The 23,319-nt window shown below is 38.8% G+C and overlaps 1 protein-coding gene and 1 gene segment (V, D, J or C); both read left to right on the top strand.

The window, feature by feature from the left end:
- Window positions 1-371: 371 nt before the first annotated feature.
- Window positions 372-17,935, top strand: LOC132954402 (uncharacterized). Its single transcript, XM_061026958.1, has 17 exons — window positions 372-563; window positions 1,005-1,098; window positions 1,225-2,189; window positions 4,557-4,644; window positions 7,425-7,721; window positions 8,905-9,271; window positions 9,376-9,392; window positions 9,858-10,235; window positions 11,525-11,646; window positions 13,174-13,510; window positions 13,630-13,923; window positions 14,051-14,362; window positions 14,486-14,770; window positions 14,885-15,211; window positions 15,415-15,732; window positions 16,854-17,002; window positions 17,677-17,935. Exons 1-17 carry the CDS (start codon window positions 372-374, stop codon window positions 17,683-17,685), a joined length of 4,551 nt encoding a protein of 1,516 aa, XP_060882941.1. The 3' UTR covers window positions 17,686-17,935.
- Window positions 9,339-10,352, top strand: LOC132995293 (Ig heavy chain C region-like). The segment is given in 2 exon segments: window positions 9,339-9,693; window positions 9,858-10,352. Coding segments are annotated over 2 exon segments (726 nt in total).
- Window positions 17,936-23,319: the final 5,384 nt, after the last annotated feature.

Here is a 23,319-nt window from a genome sequence, read left to right as displayed (position 1 = left end):
GGCGTTTTTCTTCTAATCACAGTAATGACGTGGAAAAATAGACTATCAGTGGTGGTCTTGGCAAGTCTTGATTTACAATCCGAAGTCCGCCCAGCCTGAGACCAAGACATGACCAGGGTTGGGAAGTAACGGATGTAACGGCGTTATGTATTTAAAATACAAAATAAGAGTAACTGTATTCCGTTATAGTTACAGTTTAAATTGGTGTATTCTGAATACAGTTACTTTCTCAAAAAAAGGATTACTTGTAGGGATTACTTTACGGAACTACATGCTGGTTGCACTGTGCGGATGCAGAAGCAGGTGGCATTATGTGCGCAGGTACGCTGCAAGTCAATGCGTGATAGCACTTTCCACACAACCGAATGACAATGGCAGAGGATGAGAAAAACGACCAGGAGGACAAAAATGCATTTTTGGCATGGAAATTCAGAGAACATTTTACCTACAAACCTGGTCAAGAAGGCCGCAACATCACAGTGCAGTGCAAGCTTTGCTCACCGTCAACGAAGCTGCTTTCAGCATCGTGGGACTCCACGTCTAATTTGAAGAAGCATCTTGAGGTAAGTTGGCTAATTAGCATTAACAGAGAAATGACCCCGGCAGCTATTAATCCAGCTCCGCCGGCTGAGAGTGCACGCATGTTGCTTGTCCTACACTCACAAACAAGGCCTATTTTAAATTGTGTATTTTTACAAGGGCTTTCTGCTAGAGGTTAGAGGCTCAGTGGCTGTAGTTTGGACATGCAGAGCAGAGAAAGCTGTTCTACTTTAATATACTGTAACATGCCAGCAGCCTACCATTTAGTCCATAAATGTATTGGCACCACTAGGTTGGTTCTTACCATAATATGGTATGGCTGATGAACATATTACGTTCATCAACACTGGGCTAATTATGTAACATTATTGTATTTCTCAGCCATTACAATGTACCTAATCAACTGATTATGATTCTTTTTTTTTTCACTGTGTTTGCATTTATTTATTTTTATTTATTTTCAGAGAAAGCACCCCATAGCCATGCAGAGGACAGCAGCTAAAAGGACTGAGAAAATGATGACTGCTGATGACGGTGACAAATGCAGCGCCATTACCAGTACAACTTTTGGACCTCATCAGAAACAAGCAAAGCTCATCGCAGCAGCTGCCACCGATACCCAGAGCAAAGTTAATGTGCTGATTTTTGACTTTGTAATTGGCAGTGCATAACCCTACTCATTAGTAGAGGATGCAGACTTCCGTAAGCTGATAGAAGGAATCAGTGGTGGGAAAACGCCCATGTGCAGGAAGACTCTGATGCAGCGCATCAACAAAGCGTTCCAGAGCATGAAAGGGTCAATAACCAGAAAACTCCATGGGATTCATACAGTATGCACGACAGCAGATATATGGACTGCCCACCATAGGAGTTATTTAGGGATCACTTGTCACTGGATTGAGCCAGAGACATTGGAGAGGAAATCAGCAGCGCTGGCATGTGAAAGAATAAGAGGACGCCACACATACGATGTCATTGCAACAAAAATTAGCGAGATACATGGTGCGTTTCAAATCCAGGGCAAAGTCACAGCAACAGTGACTGACAATGGAAGCAATTTTGTCAAAGCTTTCAGAGAACATGGAGCATCGGATGTAGAAGAGGACACAGATGATGTGCAATTTGCAGATGTTGCTGCAATTCTTGACGAGGTCCAGGAGGAGCAAGATGAGAACTTTTATTTACCCCCACACCAGCAATGCGCAGCTCACACTCTTAACCTGATCGCCACAAATGATCTGGATAAGGCTGCATCACAAGGTCCCACACGGAAACTGTACAGAAGTGCCACGTCAAAATGTTCTGCCATTTGGAACAAAGCTCACCGCTCACCAGGTGCAGCTGAAGTGATTGAAGACATTGCCAACATGAGGTGTGTTGTCCCCTCCGTGACCAGATGTAGCTCAGAGTATCAAGCTATTGAAAAGGTAATGAGTCTCACCGAAGCCCAGCTCATTGAAGTCTGTGACCGTCTCAATGTGGCCAAACTACACCCTCAAGAGGTTGTGTTTTTGAAGGAGTACACTGCAGTTCTGAAACCACTCACCCAGTCAATCGACCTTCTCCAGGGCGAAAAGAACTGTTTCCTTGGCTTTTTGATACCCACAATTCTCAGCCTGAAGGGAAAATTAATGGAGAAAGTTACACAGGTACAGTTCTCTGCGCATAAAATCATGGCAGTCATCAAAGCCATAGATTCACTCTACGATTCTTTTGGCTTCTTGTCATTTAAGTGCAAAAAGAGTAATGTACAAAAAAAGCCATTTCCTCCACCACATTACCTAGTGCATATATTGTCCTCACAACTGCCGTCACAGTATACACCTACAGGCATGTAAACTAGATATGAAGTTGCACTTAAATATTGCCTGTACACATAAGAGTGTTAAGCTTTCTGAGATATACACTGGCCTTTAAAGTCACTTTTTTGGGCCTTTAATTGAGAGATAGGACAGTGGATAGAGTTGGAAACCAGGGAGAGAGAGAGTGGGGAATGACATGCAGGAAAGGAGCCACAGGCTGGACTTCAACCTGGGCCACCTGTTTGAGACCACAGCCTCCATACATGGGGCGCGCGTCCTAACCACTGCACCACCAGCGCCCCAAGTCACCTTTTTACCATGCATAATGTGTTTGCTGTGAGTTCACGAAGTGCATGATTGCACCCTGTATTGTTCTCAATGGAATTTACAATTTTTATTTTATGCACATTTAAAGCATGTTTTTGCTTTGTTATACACCTGCTTGTTAAAGCAGCCATGTTACGCTTTAATTTCCCTAATTTCTGAGCTGTGGAAATTAATAAAGGTAAAGGAAATTGAATGGATGCCATTTTACTTTAAGTTGCAGGACAAAATTTACCACATTTGTGTTTTGTGTACTTGCATAACTTTTTCTAGTAAAAATTTTCTAGATTCCAAAAAGAGACCTTCAAAAAGTCTCGAGACCAAGACCGATTTTGAGTCCTACAACACTAGGAAAAACGCTGATACTACCGAGAAGTTAGGCCATCATTCCTGAGGGATATATTGCTGTCAGATGAAAGCTGATGGATTGTGAGATTGTAAATTATCCAAACCAAAGTTAAGGACTGAAACACAGAATATCACAAGTAAAGATAGTTTTGCTGATTGAATTAGCTATGACAGATGAATTAGATATGTGCAAAGACTTTACATTTATTATTTTTAGCTGGTATAGAATGTGGACTTGAGGGCAACACAGCCCTACATCATACACATTTTTGCAGGTTTAGATTAATTCAGATAAATCAATTAATATATCTGGTTGTGTTAACTCCATACTGCACTATCCAGACCTGCTGCACTATGCAGATGACACTCAGCTTTATCTACCGGTCAAACCAGACAATCTCGCAGAACTCACCTCTCTTACACAATGCCTTGAAGACATAAAACACTGGATGGCCCATAACTTCCTACAATTAAATGAGTCAAAAACTGAAGCTGTTCTTTTTGGCCCCCCCGACATCATCAAACAGGTCTCCAACAGCTTAGGTCACTTATACAGCCACATTAGGCCCCACGCCAGGAACCTTGGCTTTATCTTCGACTCAGGCTTTACATTGACTTTACATTGGCCTTACATCAGTGACTTACACACAGTAACCCATGCACTCATTTCATCCCGGCTTGACTACTGCAATTCTTTATATACCGGGATAAGCCAGTCGTCCCTGTCCTGTCTGCAGCTGGTCCAAAATGCTGCAGCAAGGCTGCTGACTGGAACCAAGAAGAGGGAGCATATCAGTCCTGTCCTAGCGTCCCTTCATTGACTCCCAATAAGATTCAGAATCGATTTTAAGATTGTGTTGTTTGTTTTTAAAGCCCTGAATGGCCTGGCCCCCCTTTACATTACCGACCTCCTCAGGCCGTACACCTCATCTAGGCGCCTGAGATCATCAGACATGGGCCGCCTGGCTGTTCCCCGCTCACGGCTCAAGCTAAAGGGAGATAGGGCCTTTTCAGTAAAAGCCCCTAAACTGTGGAACAGCCTCCCTCATTCAATCAGGTCTGCACCCTCTGTTGACTCTTTTAAGTCCCGTCTCAAGACATACTTTTATATTTTAGCATTGGAGTCCCCTGGTCCTGAATAGACCATTTCTTTCAGGTTCCTTTGTTGCTTTCTTTATTTTGTTGCTTTCTTTATATATTCTTTCTTTTTATTTGTATATATGTATACATATATATATTTCTCTCTTGTGGACGTTGTGATCTGAAGTTGTTTTTTCATTTTTAATGTATTGTACAGCACTTTGGTCAGCTGTAGCTGTTTTTAAATGTGCTTTATAAATAAATTTGACTTGACTTGACTTGAGAAAGGAGAATGTGATAAAGAGGAAGTGAACACTAACCGTTGTCAAACACACTTAATATTATATAACCCACACCACAGGAAATAAATATCTCTAGGGACGTGGTTAATAAATAGTACAGTGGGAATAGCTTTTGTCAGTGGAACATGTTAGCTTTTCACTGATTAAACAACACGTTTAGTATTTATTTTATAAGCAGACTGTAATATATCACTGTGATGGCTACTTTGACTACTGGGGAAGAGGGACCCAAGTCACAGTAACTTCTGGTAAGTAATAATCAAAATACATGTTAATGAATGCAGTCGATGATTTACAATGTTTAATTAAATGAATGTTGATTTATTGTGTACTCGAACCAACGTACAGTCTTCAGCATTTACATTAGGGTAAATATAAGGCATACAAACTGGTTTACTGATGAAGTACATAGATTTATTCGATGACACAAGCTCTAGAGGATTTTTGCACTAAAGTGTGATTGAAACCAATCATTGTGACTACTACGCCTACTTTGACTACTGGGGGAAAGGAACGATGGTGACCGTCACATCAGGTAAAAAAGGCTCTTTCTGTCCTCATATTTAAGAATTTATAATATACTGTTTGATTTAACATATCAAGACCTCAGTGGCTTGAGGAAAATCTTTATGGTGCTTGTTTTTGTATGTTGAATGTGTTAACTCATTACACTGTGACAATGGTTTTGACTACTGGGGGAAAGGAACGATGGTGACCGTCACATCAGGTAAAAAAGGCTCTTTCTGTCCTCATATTTAAGAATTTATAATATACTGTTTGATTTAACATATCAAGACCTCAGTGGCTTGAGGAAAATCTTTACGGTGCTTGTTTTTGTATGTTGAATGTGTTAACTCATTACACTGTGATGGTGCTTTTGACTACTGGGGGAAAGGAACGATGGTGACCGTCACAACAGGTAAAAAAAGGCTCTTTCTATCCTCATATTTAAGAAATTATAAACTACTGTTTTATTTAACATATTTAGCCCTCAGCAGCATGAAAAACATCATTATGGTGTGTTTTTGTATGCTGAATGTGTTGACTTATTTCACTGTGACGGTGATGGTTTTGACTATTGGGGAAAAGGAACGATGGTGACCGTCACAACAGGTAAAAAAACGTTTAATCTTCATAATGAAATTGCGGTGATGACAAACAAATTTAGATAACAACTTCAGTGGTTGGTTCACTTTTTGTATGATAAATGCTGTGATATATAACACACACTGTGACACTGTTTTTGATTACTGGGGAAAAGGAACGATGGTGACCGTCACATCAGGTAAGTCAACTGCTTGTTTTGTACATTTTGTTTTTAAATCAGATTTCGTATTTTGGGGTACATTTAGTTGAGACACCTTGAATACTGTATGTTATTTGTGTTTTGTATTGGAAATCATGCCTTTTCTGAGTTGATACTTGTAGAGGTAAATATAAAAATGCAAAAGGTTAGATAATATTAAAAATTACGAACCGTTAAATATCTTGATTCCTGAGAACAGGTTTTTGTATGCCGTGGTTAATATATTGTCCAACTGTGACTACACTTTTGACTACTGGGGTAAAGGCACAATGGTCACTGTAACTTCAGGTATGTATCTTTAACATTTCTGAATTTAATGTCTTATCCAATGTCTGATGCAATGTTATCTTTTTGATGTGGTCACGGGAAAGTAGCCAGCGATGAAACAGCAAACTGTTTTCTGTAGCCGGGTAAAGAGTTTGCAAAAGACTTCAAACTCCTGGCTGCAGAGTTCAGTTTTAGATTACTTCTATTCAAAGATGCATATTTTACTTAGAATTGTTTACTGTTGTTGACATCAAAATATTCAACAAGAGGTTGTGGGATATTACAGTGATAGGTTTTTGTGACAAGTCCTTATTGACTTTCTTCACTGTGATAACTGGGCTTTCGACTACTGGGGTAAAGGCACAATGGTCACTGTAACTTCAGGTATGTATCTTTAAAATTTCTGAATTTAATGTCTTATCCAATGTCTGATGCAATGTTATCTTTTTGATGTGGTCACGGGAAAGTGGCCAGCGATAAAACGGCTAACTAATTTTTGTAGCCGGGTAAAGAGTTTAGAGTTCGGTTTACATTTTATGCTATTCAAAGATGCATAATTTACTTAGAATTTTTTACTGTTGACGACACCAAAATATTCAACAAGAGGTTGTGGGATATTACAGTGATAGGATTTTGTGACAAGTCCTTATTGACTTTCTTCACTGTGATAACTGGGTTGCTTTTGACTACTGGGGTAAAGGCACAATGGTAACGGTGACATCAGGTAAGATTTGCACTGCAAAATGTCATTTTTTAAGTTACATTTAAAGTAGTGATACTTCAGATTTAAATGTCACTTTTAAAGTAGGGTACTTTCGTGTAGTTGAACAGTAACTTTGTAAGAAGATGCAATGTCGTTTGTTTTTAGCAAGTTAAATTTGCAAGAACCATTGGTAGTGCACAAAACATAAGCAGACGTAGCCCTTTTTATATTTGAAGTAACTATTCTACTTCTTTTGACTACTGGAGAAAAGGTACAACTTTAACCGTTACATCAGTTAAGAATAATTGAATTCCTAAATTATTTGCTTGATTTAAATAAAAGTATGTCAAGAACAAAAAATTGCCACTAAATAATTTGCCGTATATTCAAAGAATTTACATCTTCATCTATTCAGTCTAAAATATAACTAAGAGCGGTTGTAGTCGAAGTTGTAGACTTCAAAAAAATCAAACATATGAAAACTACAAAAATCATATTACTGGTGAAGGTTAGTTCAAACAATAACATGTAAAAAAGAGAGATAGCAGATGAGATGGAAGAACTGTATGGAGCGTAGTTTCCACATCAGGTAAAGGTGTCAAAATGTATTCTTCAATCCAATGCTTTAAGCCATCTGTTAAAAGTGAGCCGACTTCTCTTCATGTGTGATTTAAGTTTAATAACAAATTTCTTTAATGATTCATTTTCATTTCAGTATTTTTTTTCTGCTCTTTTCTTTTTTTCTTTTTTAGCCACTTCATCCAAACCAACCGTGTTTCCTCTGATGCAATGCGGGTCTCAGACTGGAAACACCGTCACTCTTGGCTGCCTTGCCACCGGCTTCTCGCCCTCCTCGGTGACCTACGCGTGGAGCAAAGCTGGAACTGCCTTTACGGACTTCATCCAGTATCCTCCAGTAGAGAAGAGTGGTGTTTATACAGGAATCAGTCAAATCAAAGTGAACAAGGAGGACTTGGACGCAAAGCAGCCCTTTAAATGCATCGCATCAAACATAGCAGGAAACGGAGAGGGGACTTTCATCGTGACAAGTAAGACTTCTGCTAAGTCATATAAATACCTTATAGCAGCTGATTTTTACATGTAGCAGGTTAAGATGGCAGAGATGATAATATATATTATCATGCATTTTTAAACTCATTTTATATTGTTTAAATTTGCATTGATAGAAATGTACATGCAGTAAAAATGGTCGTACTTGATAGGCTCACTGTGATCTGTAAAATGTGTCAGGACATGTTTAATAAATTAGAAAGAATATTTTAATTAATTCAGATAAATCAATTAATATATCTGGTTGTGTTAAATAAATATAGAATATGTTAATATTACAATGTTACTATGAAAAATGCAATAAAGATATAAAATAAATACAAATAATCTGCCTATAAAATAATCTACATCATGTAGATTAGAAAGATATGTATTTTACTGTACACTTAGAAAGTACTACAATACTTCTGTAATAATTATAATTACAATACTACTACAAAAACTTCTACTGCAAATAATAATAAGAGTAATAATTAAGTAAATGTTTAAGTTATTGGTGTAATTTTTCAACAAAACTGAATTTCTTTAACATGATTCTGTCAGTCTACTACAGAAATATACTCAATTTCAAAAGAATTTGAAACATAAAAGATAATAAAATCAACAAAAAACACTGTTTTAATGTGAGATATTGGGAAATATCCTTTAATATTTTTTACTTTAATAATTAGTGAGACTGGCGTGCAAACGAAAGAGTGAGGTGAAATAAGAAGGTTGACACTTTCTCATGCATATTCCGCTGCTGACTCGGTCTATTTTACTCCTTACTAATATTCTGCATATCCTCTGCACCTGTCTACAATCACAGCATTGCAATGTGCCATGCTTGTTTCTATCCATCTGCATAATTAAAGTTATGCAGATAGACTGACCTGTATGCTGATAATTAAGTTTTGGGTTGATCCATGTTTGCTTGCTGGAGCAGTAAATATATATGCAGAAGTGAGCATTCAAGCTCTGCTGTTTAGTAATGTTATTCTTTCCTCCTGAGTCTTTCCGTTTAAAAGTGTAAATTTGAGGAGAAGCCACAAGTCAAAAAGTCAAATTAAGTTAACTTCGAACTCGACTGCATTTTGAAAATATTGCTTCTGCATATATATCCTTGTACGTTTTATTCCCTGCTTGCGCAAACATATATTTGTGTATATCTTTGTTTTACAGCGCCGATTTATAAGGAGCCAACTCTTAAAGTGTTTTCCTCATATGATGGGGAAGAGGAGGTTTCCTTCTCATGCTTTGCCAAAGATTTTGCACCAAAGCAGTACGAGTTCAAATGGCTGAAAAACGATGGGGTAATCCCCCACGACACATATGTGGACCAAACTCCTGCCAAAGAAAAAAAGACAGAGAATGGAACTCTGTACAGTGCAGCAAGTTTCCTCACAGTACCAGCCAGCGAGTGGACTCAAGACACCAAGTATGTATGCGAGTTTAAGGGGAAAGGTTTGAAAGGTCCAGTGTACAAGAATGCTTCTGTGAGCAACGATATGAACGATGGGAGCAACGGGGGAACTGGTATTACATGTGAGTAAATGATGCACTTTGAGTAAATTGTGTTCAGATTCCTTTTTTGTTTCCATTGGTTTTCAGCCATTTCTATTCAGTAATTCTCCCTTATGTCTCACTCTAAAGGTCCCGGATGTTCTGTGGTAGATGTGGATATAAATATCAAAGGCCCTTCAATGGATGACTTGTTTTCAAAAGGAAAAGGAACAATAGTGTGTGAGGTCACGGTAAATAAGGTCTCTGCAGACAAGATTTATTGGACAGACGAGCAAGGGAAAGACCTAGCTGCTGCCTCAACAACTAGAAGCAAAGGAGGTAAAGGCAAATTCAGCCTTCCCCTTGAAATCTCCTTTGATGATTGGAGCCGTGGGGTAAAGCACTTCTGTAATGTTGTACATTCGGAGTATACTGACCCCATCAAGAAACAGCTTGAAAGGAATATTGGTAAGAACACTATTAGTCATGCACTAAAATTCTGTGTGTTGATGCTGTAATATCTATCAAATATCAGTGATCTTTTTAAGTTGGATTTGTAGGAGAGATTTCCATTAGAAAAGTATGTTCTCAAATTTTTGACAGAAGGTTTAATTGTTCTCTCATGCTTGCAGGAGGACTGACTCAGCGTCCATCAGTGTTTATGCTGCCTCCGTTAGAACATACTAGAAAAGAAATGGTGACCTTGTCTTGCTATGTGAAAGACTTCTACCCCAAGGAGGTTTATGTGTCTTGGCTTGTTGATGACGAGAAAGCAGACTCAAAGTTCGGGTTCCATACCACAGAACCTGTAGAAAACCAAGGATCTTATTCGGCATATAGCCAGCTATCCCTCAGCTTCGAGCAGTGGAACAAGAGTGATGCAGTGTTTAGTTGTGTAGTATACCACGAGTCTCTGACTAACACAACTAATGCTATTGTCAGGTCCATTGGGTCCAAAACCTCTCAAAACATCAACCTGGTCAACCTCAACATGAACATCCCTGAAACGTGCAAGGCCCAGTAGATGTTTTTTTTTTTGTCTCCATCTGTCTTCTGTTGTTTGTTGCTTGTGATTTGACATTGTGTTTGTCTTTAAATGCAAAATAAAAACAAAAAAAAAGGTTGAACTTGTTGATTTATGTTGCATGCTGTCCCGTCTTTACTTACTCAGTATTTCAAGCTACATGTCCGTTGTATGTGTACTGTCACTGTGCTATCCTAACAAAAATCAGGTTAACAAATCAGCAAATTGGATTCATAGCATTGTTTGCAATAACAATAAAGTATCAACTTTATACTTAACTGCATACATATAATTAAAAGGTACTGTATTCAGTAGAATAACACAACCACTTACAGAGTTCAGACCAGTTAAGTTTAACATATTACACTATTTGTTTGTAGATATGCATTCACAGTGTGTGTAGTACTCGTCTTTGTGTGTTCGTCATGTTTAATCTTCTGGGTCTTGCACCCCAAACATGAGATGATTGCTTGAGGTCTAACTCCAGCTCCGGGGTACTGCCGTTAAATGACCAACAAACTGCTTCAAAAGCTAAGTCATACAAGCCACACAAAGAATAGTGGGGTCTTTCAAAAGCAATTCAAGATCAACAAGACACCACTTTAATGAATATGATCTCCTGTTCATGACATTTATGACAAGAAAGACGCCAGTACTGTATTTTACTGATTTATTGTCATCTATGGGACTAAGTAACTGATTAAATCCACTCTTACCGCAAAGGTTATGAAACTTATTTACCTAGTAGGTAGTGTTGTAGTACTGGTCTCAAGACCACTTTTTTTTTTTTCTTGTCTCGTCTCGGAATCTAAAACATTTTTACTCTGTCTCGTCTCGGTCTCAGACTGGGCGGACTCCAGATTTTAAATCAAGACCAGTCAAGACCAAAACTGTCTCTTAAAGAATTCTTAAGAATTCTTAAATTCCTTCATTCTTAATAAGATTTCTAGCCACGGTTATGGACGCAACCTTCATGGAGTTACGGTCTGCGTGAGTGACATGCCTCCTGCACACAAGAAGATGATTTTTCATTTTCTCGGTCTTGCCCTGCCATGGTCTTGGTCTTGACTCGGTCTTGATCCCTAAATGTCTTGGTCTTGTCTCGGCCTCTGAGCACTCTGGTCTCGGGTGTGTCTTGGTCTAGGGTAGTGTGGTCTTGACCAAACACTACTAGTAGGTAAATGAATAGATTTTTAGACATTAGTAGAATTAGGTCATTGTCTCAAAGTTGGTAGAGTACGTATTAACTCAATAATTGTTTTTAACCTCATCCAGACTTCACACAATGGAGCGACGCTTTGGAGGCAGAAAAAGATAACATGGCCGAACCTGCCCTCACCTTCATCCTTCTCTTCCTCATTACTCTGCTTTTCACCATTGCAACCACTGCTTTCAAGGTAATGAACCCTCATGCATGGATTTAATTTAACCAGAAAGAAAAGAACGCTGAATCTCTTGGTGTTGTCTTACAATTTAACTAAACACTCTAAAGCCAACTAAAATAATATTTACCATCGACTACACTATCATTCCCATATCACTTTTTTATTGAAGATTCATTCAAAAAGTGATTGCAGCCAAATCTCAACAATTTATGGTAATTGTTCAGGGGGTAACATTAAAACAGAATCACGTTACAGAGGGTTGCAGGCTCAACTGAAATAGTGAAAATAATACATTAGACTTACAGTGTATAGACTGAGAGATGTTTAACGAAGAACAACAAAAAAATTGTTCTACTCTGTAAACTTGTGGAATTCACAAAGTTCAACATTTTAAACCTGATACAATTCATTTGTAAAGCTTTTATACTGTAAAAACTTAAATTTTGCTCACACTAAACAGATGTTGATCTCACTAAAAATAACCAAGAGCCCCTTTGAAATCCAAAAGTAATACTTTATTGTACTGTTGTACACTGTTTAAGTTAAATTTATGGAGGGCGTTGTTATGACGAGGTCAGGCAAGTCTTCTATGTGGTATTTTATGATGCAGTAAGCCTAACTGAATTGCAGGGATGTAAACATTGTGGTGTATTTTTAATGATCAACGTTTATTTTCTTTGTCTTTTCAGGTTAAATGAGGTGAACTTTCTGTAGAATGTATTTTTCACAGTGTTTTTGCATACATTCAGAGTATCATGTAAGTAACCGTCTTTGTCCTTTATTTTATTACAAAAAACCATGTCATTATGATGTTTTTAAAATATTAACCATTGACATTGAAACTGCAATATTTTTCTCTTTTTCAAACTGTACTATCTATCATTTCCACCACGAACATTTTTGTCACATAATAATCCTATTTGTACAATGTCTTGTTTTGAGCAATCTGCATTTGTGTGATTTGTTTTTTCAAGTAATAAATTGCATTTCTGTTAATGACTTTTCCAGAATCTTTTAATGAACAACCCATGAGAGATTCAATCCATGAATGCGAACATCTTACAGTTGCTTATGTTCTTGAATCTATTATTAAACCTTTAGCAAAGTTTGAAACCTATTTAATCATGCATGTAAAATGATATGAGATACTTAAATGTTAGTTCTGTTTCTTTTACTGGCATAACCACACCTCACACCTGGTCTCTGTGATGCACGGTTGCTCTTGTCTTTGTTTCACTTCTGTAATTTGGTGCTTTTTTGAGAGCTGGGTGTTACTCAATGCTTCCGCCTGCTGCTTACCCTGACCCCTCTGCCCTGTCATACCGCCACATCTGTGCAACAGACTCCCAGCCTTATCGCCAAATAACTTTTAAGATACAATTTAAAGGTACAACTCTGCCATCTAGCCTGAAAAAAAGATATTACACTTAGTATTGAGACAAACCTGATTATCTGGAGGTATGTATCAATGGTTATATGAAATCAGCTCATATTGTTTTTTTATGCTAACATGTAATAGAAGGAAGCAAGTCATAAAATATTATCTTCTGTACTACAGAACCGCTGGTTGTATCTCCAAACATCACATTACAACCTGTCTGGGAAGGTGAATTCAAAGCCTTAGGGGTCAGACTCATCTGCACCTTGAGTGGATTCTTTCCAGATAAACTGAGTGTGGAGTGGAAGCTGGACAACAACCCTCTAGTGATTAATCCAATCGAAAGGAAGCTGCAGACCGTGGAGGGAGTGAAAAAAACATTTAGTTTTAGCAGTGAGATTGAGCCAAACAGCAAGGAGTGGGCAAAAGGCTCAAGCTATACATGCAAGGCGATTCACAACAACATTGAATTTACAAAGACAATTAGTGTCTGTCAAAGTAAGTATGTGTGGCACAGAATATGAAAGCTACTTATATTCCCTGGACACTTTCATTTAAAAGGCCTGCTTTAGCACATTGAGCAGTTTTAATAAGACTGAATGATTGTTTTTCTGCAGTCGTTCCAAGCACCACTCCTGCCATGCATTTACAAACCCCGAGCTTCAAGACGGTAATGGAGGCAAAGTCAGACATTGAGGCAACATGTTCAGTCTGCACTATTTTTGATGCCACTGTGACATGGAGGCTGGATGATGACTCTCCCTCCAAAGAACACATCAACCAGGTCACTAATGCAAGTCATATAATAAGCACTCTGACAGTTTCATCAAGCAGCTGGCAAAGACTGAAGAATCTAAAATGTAAGGCTGAACATCACTGCTTCTCTTCTACTGAAGTTACATTTGTTCCAGGTAAAGAGGCTCAGCAAATTAAAAACTATTTTTGCCATAAATATTACTTACGCCTCTTCATGGGGTATTGTGATGAATTTAGTGCCTTAAATGTAATTCTGCTTTGTTCTCTTTCTGCATAATAAAGGGCCTGCAGTAAGACCTCCATTGATTCAGATCAGAAGATCTCTCCCACATTTGCTGAAGGGAGACAGTGCTGTGCTGGAGTGTGACATCACACAGTCCGACTCCAGGGATCTATCTGTCACCTTACAGACTAATACGAATGCTATTATTGGCAAACAGTTTGTTGATCTTCCTCAAACCCCAGGACCACATTCAATCAGTAGATTCTTCTCTGTGCCTCAAAATCACTGGAAGAAAAACACAAGTTTCTACTGCAGAGTAAGCCAAGGTTTCTCTGGCAGTTCTACATCAAACTCTACTGGCATTATCTTTGGTGAGAGGACCAACTCTTCCAACTATAACTTAATAATTATAGTTTAATAGGTAATTTAATCCGTTATAATTTTCCATCTAAGATAGCTTGATTGTCTGATGCATTGTTTCATCTCTTATTTAGTGGATCCATCAGTGGAGCTCCTTCTGGTCCCAGGTGAAGAGTCTGGACAACAGAGACTGTCGTGCTCTGGATGGGGCTTTGACCCTCAAATCAAATGGTCTTCTGAGTCCCAGCAAAAATCTCCTTCGACCTATGACATCAGCATGGGTGCAGGTGGACGTGTGGCAGTAACCAGTCAACTTCTTGTCCCTCAAGAAGAGTGGAAAACGGGGAAAAACTTCACCTGTGAAGTCTCTGACAGAATTCTGAAGAAAGATGTTCAACAGGAGATCAGCCTCTGTTCAGGTAAAATGAGCCCCCACAGTCCATGATCAAATAGTTGACTGAAGTGTAAGTGAATTACCTTCAAGTCAATCATTCATATTATTGTTTTTTCATTAATGTCATGGTCTTTTTTAGTTACTCCCGCATCATCTCAATCAGTTGGGGTCTATATTCAGGGACCACCACTCCAGGAGAATCAGAACACGGGACAAGTGACTGTCACCTGCCTTTTGGTTGGCCCTCTTCTAAAAGATATTTCCATCAACTGGAAAGTAGATGGAAACACATATACCCATCATGCCCATATAGAGCCACCAGTGAGTCTCGGCAACGGTACAGAAACTTTGCGGAGCTTCCTTAACGTGTCAGCAGAGGACTGGAACTCTTATAAAAACGTGTCATGTGAGGGAAAGCATCCATGTTCCAAACAGAGCTACAAGGACCATATAAAGAAATGCAAAGGTAGCTATACATTAAGACATGGATTTACCTCTTTCTCATCGCTTATAGCCATTTGTCAATTTCAAAATGGTTCAGCATAGCTCAAAAAGTCAAGCCTTACATTAAAACACGGGATTAATAAACTATAATTTTAACATAAGTTACACTGGCTGTGCAAAAATAATTAGGTTCAAGTGATAACTGTGTTTTCTGTGTTTTTCTAGACACCAGTCCACCAACAGTGAAGATTATACAACCAAGTGCCTCTCAGGCTTCCACATCACACTTCCTCACACTTACTTGCCTGGTGTCAGAATTTTTCCCATCCAACATAATAGTGTACTGGAAAAAAGATGGCCAGAGACTCCCTTCAACTGGCTACACTAACAGTCCTGCATGGAAGTACACCGGGAGCAGCACTTATTCAATGAGCAGCAGACTAAATATAACCAAAACTGTGCACGAGGAGTCCACATATTCTTGCGTTGTCAGACATGAGTCATCCGAAATGCCCCTTGAAAGCAGTATAAAGGATGTGTTTGGTGAGCTGTTTATTATAGATCAAGCAGGACTGCAGATCAATGATGTTATTCTTTATACTGTAGTGAAACTGTATTGTGCCCAATAATTTGTACTGGAAGCTTCCTTGGTATCTCATGCCTTTTATAACTTATGATGAATTACACAGTGTGCTAGCACTCCAAACATTTGGGTTGAAAATAGACATTTTTGTACTAAGGAACAGAACCTGAGTTTAAAGGTATATTATGTAACTTTCAAACCAGTAGATGTCACACTTTAGCACCAGTCTCTCAGACAAAAATCAAACTTCCTCAGTGCACTACCTTCCCTCCTCCCACACCCTTCCTTTAGTGTTTTGACTCTCTCTTAATAAGACTCTCTCTGTATTGATATGCAAGCCCAAAGATTATTCTTTTTGTTATTATTCTTTAAAGTATTAAAGCTTGTTCTTCAGTTCAGAAAGTATGTTGGATGTCCTTTAGTTGTACTCTTGCAATGACACTTCACCATTATGCCTCTACATACTGCTTCTGGTGGCAGGGCTAACAGTTGGAGAGGGACGGGTACACGTAAAAAAACATGTATGAGACATGTTTGAGCCTCTGAGTTACACAAACAAGCTGAAGGACGCACAGTCCTGTCCGTTTGAACACAGAGCTCAGGACAACAAACCCAGATCAAGTTTGACTTCACTCGTTTTTCAGAAAGTAATTACTAAACTGATATGTGCTCCAGGGTGCTGGTCGGCTTGGCTGGTGGAGCGGGTGCCACATGTACAGAGGCTTTTATCCTCGACACATCAGTCATAGGTTCTTGTCCCGGCCCCATCCCTTTGGTGCATGTCTACCCCACACTCTCCTCCCCACGTTTTCCATCTATCTTCAGCTGTCCTATCAATAAAGAAAGAAAATGCCAGAAAAAAAAACATTTATAAAATCAATACTTTAATCCACTTCAGTGGATACTACAAAAATAAGCAAGCTTGTCCTGGTGAAAATATAAAATACCTTTTCCATGTAACCTTCAGCTGAGGTGAAACTGTAACTGTTGTGTACTTTTATCAGTTGATAATTATTGTCCTTTTGGTAACAGTTAGTTGTATAGTTATTTATTAACAAATCTCCTTTCGTTTCTTTCACAGACGTATTGGAGAGCTGTGATTTTTTGGATAATATTATGTATGCTGAAAGGATCCAAGACAAAGATGAGGAAGGCTGGTTTATGGCTTTCACATTTCTCGTTTTTTTCCTCATTTCCATCGTCTATGGTGTCTTTGCAACCCTGTTTAAGGTAAGCAACAGCAGTTTTAGTAGTTTTGGGCTGTGTCCGAAATCACACACTCATTCCCTACTCCCTACTCACTACATAGTGAGTTAAAGCTAGTGGATTATATAGTGCACTCACTCAGCAATATTAAAAAACCTTTCGGACACTACTTGTTTGCCACTGACTGTTGCCCAGCTGGGGATCAAACCCTTGACCTTCCGGTTGAGAGGCGACAACTCTACCAACTGAGCCACAGCCGCCGCCCCTGTATTATACTGAGTGTATTTTCACAAAACAGTCATAAATAATGAATAAATATAAAATATAGAATTTTTGATATAATGAAACATTAGTGCACCAAAACTAATTCATTTGTGTATCTGTGCACTACTTTTGCAATGCATTGTGGGATACAATGAGTGGATTATATAAAGGTATGATCATGCTCACTTAGAATTCGGACTTCAAAAATGGCATGTTCACTAGTGAATTTGGGAGTGATTTCGGACACAGCCTTGGTATTTAGATTTCATCTTCTAGCAGAGTATTTCATATCTCTTGAGTTATCTATACATCTCTGAATTTTTTTAATGATTACTCCAGTAATTTTAAGTGTTTTGGGAGTTTAAATTGAAGTCTTTTACTAAAATAAAAAAAGTCCCACATCTAGAACCATTAAACCTTTTTTTCCCTTTTAGACTAAATGATGGCGATCACAGGAACAGATCAACTTTCAAGATCAAAAAGTGAACTTCTGGAGATTTTTGATTGTATCTGGTCTTGTTAATCTTTAAATGGGATAAGAAATGCTCCCATCATTATGTTCCTTTCCACTGTTTTACATCTTGTTACTTTTCTACATGCCAATTCTTTTGAGATTATGCTACCAATGTCATGAAAACAAATCCTGTATCATTTGTGCATTGAGAAAATAAATATTCATAAATTGGAAACAAAGATTGCCAGTAATTGCTTTTTGATTTTATTATAAGAAATGTTTTATATGTAAATAATGTTCCCTGATGATAGGCTAATAATGCTGTTTTCCAGTAATACTCAGATTGTCCACAAGAGTGAGACATAGCTCCACATACAGAAGTAGTGGGTTGTGTCCTGTATGTGCTACGCAAGTTGTGAAGTCATTTCAAGATACTGTCCGCTCTGAGCTGGACTGAATAAATGCCATGACACAGGAGTACATTCACTTGAAAAACAGAGACTGTTTTTGTTACCCTTCCTGTACCTGTACATACAGTTATTTTCAATGTGTGCACACTCTGTCTTTGAGTTACAACTGCATGTCTGTGTCTGCATTTGTGTACCTTGTGGGTCTAAAGGAATTCACATCTGGGAGGGATGACACTAAGCACACCAAGGCTTACTATTGGCTACCTCTAGAGTGATCTGGCACTGTGTGTGCCCTGATTGGCTAGGGAACCCATGGCTCCCAGCCCAAATCTATGACGCTGTTGCTGGGATGGAGTCCCTCCATGCTGCTGCCAGTCTAAGTGCCAAGGGACCAGCTACAGGAAAGCAGGACACCATGCCCAGCAGGCTGTCTTAAGAGTGTCTCCCTGTCTAACACCGCCATTCCCCTTCCATCCTCTAATGCCAAGCCCCCTCCCTCTGGGTCCTTGCTTGACCCCTTTGCAGTGTCAACATAAACCAGGGACAAGTAACAACCAAACATCCTCACACATATAGGAGAAATATTCTTCCTACAACTACTCATGAGGCACCATTGAGCAAGGTACTCAACCACAAACTGCCCAGTGGCCGTCAGCAGAGGGCTGTGGTTGTAGCGAGCAGCCCCCAGCCTCACATGCTAAATGTGAAATAGTGGAGTTCTGAACACAACATGTACCCTATATCAGCTTGTCCTAGAAATAAAGATTGATCTTGATGTCTTACCCTAACTTAGTGCAATTAGGAGAAGCAAAGTGTTGAGCATTCAGATACAATGTGCCCGTAACATTTTATTATTTATTATTTTATTAGAGAGATATTAAAGACAAAGAATTGATTAAGAGTCATAAAAGAAAAATGTTGAGTGATAAAGCAGGGCTTACAAGAAGAGTACACCCTGGTCAGACACCAATCCTGAATGTATCCTCATTGTCATAAACGTGTGGACAATGCTAAAATAAATGGCTTTAGTAGCTATATGCTGTTGGCTTCTAAATATTGGATGTTATTTAATGTGGCAGCAAATGAATTTACCAAACATGCATGTACATTAGCTGTTTAAGACTAAGCTAGGAAAATGAATGATACTAAAATAGACCAACCTTGTTCCACTGTCGATGGTGAACACGTCACAGAAGGTGAGACTGGAGTCTGCAAGAAATGTCTTGGAAAAGTTGGCTACCTACAAAAGAAAACAATGCTAATCAAAAATACACCCACTGCATGGAGTAGTCAGAATTCAAAGAGTCTCTGGACAAAATATTGTGGCAGCAACACTGTGAAACTTTAAATATAAAATATAAAAACAAAGCTGTATTCACCGGTCCAAACAATCTGACTCGACAACTAAGCGAATCCATATGCGTTACATATCAAATTAATGATAGCTGTTAGATAATTGCCCCAGTGAGCCTGTACGCTGTCATTAAAAGAACCCCTGCTATTTCTTTACTTTGTAGTGTGTTTTTTTCATTTCTCAGGTGCTTATTGAAATAAAAACATAGGTCATAGAGTGTTGTAGTCAAGACCACACTAACCGAGACCAAGACATTTAAGGATCGAAACCGAGTCAAGACTAAGACCAAGGCAGGGCCAGACCAAGACCATAAATATGAATGAAAAATCATTATCTTGTGTGCAGGGGGCTTGTCACTCATTTAGACCGTAACACCGGGTAGGTTGCAGCTGTAGCCAGGGGAAAAATAAAACTACAAATGATCTGAAGTTATTTGTTCATAAGAGGTGTTTTCCTTCTAATCACAGTAATGACTTGGAAAGATAGCCTGTCAGTGGTGGTCTGGACCAGTCTTGATTTAAAATACAGAGTCTGTCCAGTCTGGGACCCGAGACAAGACCGAGTAAAAATGCTCATTTCATTACATTTTTTCAACATACCCCACGTCAACAAAGACAGAGTAAAAGAGACAACCCAAATGTATGACTCATAGAACTGTAACAGCTATAACATCTTGATTTAAAAACAAATCTAAAATGTTTTTGTACTTGCACAAAACATTTGGATTACATATAAATATTGCATGAGTATTCATTGAAAAACTTGCCTTGCTTGTGTCTTTTCATCCTCTCCATCTTTGTTGAAAATACTGAACAAGAGTGTCAAGTATTTTATTGCCACCAAGCAACGGATGTATTTTCTTGCACTCAGTGTGTCACTGAATTGCATTTGTGGAAAAATACATTCCATGAGTGACCTTTGTTGTTTGCTTATTCCCAGAGAGGATCTAACCAAGTTCACTCCTGTATTTATGACAATGGAAAAGACACGTCTACATCTGCAGAAATACCTCAAGTTATTTTGATAAATTAATGAAACAGCTATTTTGAAGTCTTCACTCCAAGCGCACTCTCTGGACGTCTGCAGAAAGTTTGCTTTAGGCCTGCCGTAGAAAAGATGATTTGCACGCTTGGATAGACCCCCCAGGCACTCGAAAATGTACATACAAAGTCTGCAAGTCAGCAAGCATTGGATGAAATTGGACATTTGAACTCAACTTTTAATCATGGAACATCACCTGGACAGTAAAGCATTGTCATGTTTTCATCAACATCATTGGGTCTACAACCACATGGCCATTGTAAACTGAAGAAGTCTATAAGGAATTTACGAGACAGAGAACAGATAAATGTAATTCAGGCTTACAAAAGATATTGAATACATGACTGTCTATGCTAGCATGGGGCTACTTGCTAACAACCTGCCATGTGTCTTGGCCTGTGAACTGATTTTGTTGTTTTTTCGAGAGCTTAGCTGGCGTGTTTTTTGCACTGGCTATAGTTCTACAATTCACTTAGCAGACGCTTTTATCCAAAGCGAGGTACATCAGAGAGTATGTACAACACAAGCAAGGATCTAGAAAACAACGGAACAATGTCAGTAAGAGCAAACGATCAGCTTTGAGTCAGATTGGACACACAGGAGCTGACAGGCATTGCAAAGAGGCAAAACACAACATTGACAACAGTTCTTGAGAGCTCTGATCAGCATAGAAAACATCTTCAAATCATCATTATCAAACAAAACCAACATCAATACCCGCATCATCAATGATAAAAATCATCGTCATCATCATCATTAAGGTCATAGGTATTCATGAAAGATCTGGGTCTTTAGCTTTTTCTTAAAGGTGCAAAGGGACTCTGTCGATGGAATGGAGTTTGTAAGTTTGTTTTACCAGCGGGGGGCAACAGAGGAGAAGAGTCTAGTTAGAGACTTTGGACCCTGTTGTGAAGGTTCGCTGACTTATTACTCTACTTTAACAGTTTTGAAAGAACCCTCAATATTACGTGTTGACCACAATGCACCTGCTCTCTGAGATGAAGCCAACTCGGTGAAAATAGCATCGTGGGGTCGCTATGCGAGTTGTTGTACACATACAAAGCTTGTGGCCATGGTTGTTAAGTTAAATCCAGGCAGCGGGCATCATTATGTTTATTTCTATGATTTCAGAGAAAGAAAGGCTAGCTGGCTTTTATCAAGCCAGCTAACTCAACTCACCTGAGCATGCCACACATGCGTTCCAGACGGACGGTTAGTTTTCCTATGAAGGATTTTGGCTTTTTTTTTACAAAGATACACAACGCACTCATGCTTCCTCTCAATATTTGATCAAATTTCAAGTTTAATACTCCAACTAGAAGCTGCATCATTGTTCGTCTCAGTCCTTTTCAAGTGTTACTTACCTTTACGGAAGGTGGACTTGTGAGGAAGATAAGTTGCATGTTTTTTATGTTATGTGAGAGAGTCCAGATAAGCTCTAGTTAAGTCGTGTAGTGATCCAATGAATTATGTTGGGAACAGTGAGTAAAGCGCCTGTTTTACGCAGCATTACTATGAAGCCACACAACCGTTCTCCACTAGCTACAAAGTTTTCTAGTGAGAAGCCTAAGACAAACTGATTCATCTACAAGGTCTTCAATCTACAGCTCAGAGGGCCAAAGTGACAGGACTCTCCGTGCTGTTCTAGTTAATAATCAAATTAATATAATAATCATTCGTTGGGGGGCACCGATAGCCTAGTGGTTAGTGTGCAAACCCCATGTACGGAGGCTATGGTTCGAATCCGACATGTAGCTCCTTTCCCGCATGTCATTCCCCACTCTCTCTCTCTCCAATTTCTGACTCTTTCCACTGTTTCCTATATCTAAATAAAGGTATAAAATAAATATATCATGATTTGTTGACTAGCAGACGCCAAGCCTAGAATAAAGACTACTAGTCGACTAGAAAACTATTTAGAGGTGTCAGCCCTACATACTAACACACACCTTCGTTATGTACCTCTGGATGTTTGAGTAAGCGTCCAATTCCACCTCTCCATGTTGCTGGTCTGCGTCGTTTCCCACCACACGCTCGGCTCTGATGAACACAAACAATCAGAGTAGGATAATCAAACAGAGGGAAGAAATCTGGAGAAAGACCTCCTTGTCTTAATATCCAAAATTATCGTCACATCAGAGCTCCAGAGTTTCTATCTATCCTGACCATATGTGTACAACTCCTTGTATGGGAATTATTTGACTATTGTGACTGAAATAAATAATAATAATAAAAGGAGTTATGAGTTCATCATCAACCAGTTTATGATCAGAGAGAGCAACGCATGCTGTGCTTCCTCAGAAGTTCACAGGACAACTTGGGTGAAATATCTCTTGATTTTTAAACTAAATATTTAAAAAACGATGGCAGATTTTCCAACAGCTTCCAGGCTAGGTGACCCTAGACACTCCTGTCAATGCTTAATATATTACTGCAGAGCTGGGCATCTTGGACACACTTTTTATGACGGTTTAGACTGCATTATCAATTATATACGTTGTTTTCTATCAGGTACGATTTTGGCTGGTGTGGATACCCTCTATTCATGTTCCACAGTAAAGTTAGTTTAATGTTGTAGGGCTGTCACCATTAACTAGTAAATTGTGATTAATTAAGGTCTGAAATGAAGGCATCATTACGTTTTTTAAAGCACATGCTATTTTGTCCCTTTAGCCTCCCCGTAGATAGTCGTCCTCAGTGTATCCCTGTAGTCTCAGTGATGTAAAAGAAGGACACTGCTGCATCTTTGAATGTCTCATTTCACTTCAACAAACTCTCAGACAGCTCAGCTGACGAGTCCAAAGTAATATCCACCTTA

The sequence above is a fragment of the Labrus mixtus genome, chromosome 20 (genome assembly GCF_963584025.1).
Source record: "Labrus mixtus chromosome 20, fLabMix1.1, whole genome shotgun sequence".
Classification (NCBI taxonomy): Eukaryota; Metazoa; Chordata; class Actinopteri; order Labriformes; family Labridae; genus Labrus; species Labrus mixtus.
Note: the sequence above shows the minus strand (reverse complement) of the source record. Positions and strands in the feature narration are given on the sequence as shown.

Bases quoted from the DNA above. Each gene is read 5' to 3' on its own strand.
- LOC132954402 (XM_061026958.1), top strand. From the start codon at position 372: ATGGCAGAGGATGAGAAAAACGACCAGGAGGACAAAAATGCATTTTTG. The intron at 564-1,004 runs GTAAGTTGGCTA...ATTTATTTTCAG, and splicing joins ATTTGAAGAAGCATCTTGAG to AGAAAGCACCCCATAGCCAT. The intron at 10,236-11,524 runs GCAAGGCCCAGT...AACCTCATCCAG, and splicing joins CATGAACATCCCTGAAACGT to ACTTCACACAATGGAGCGAC.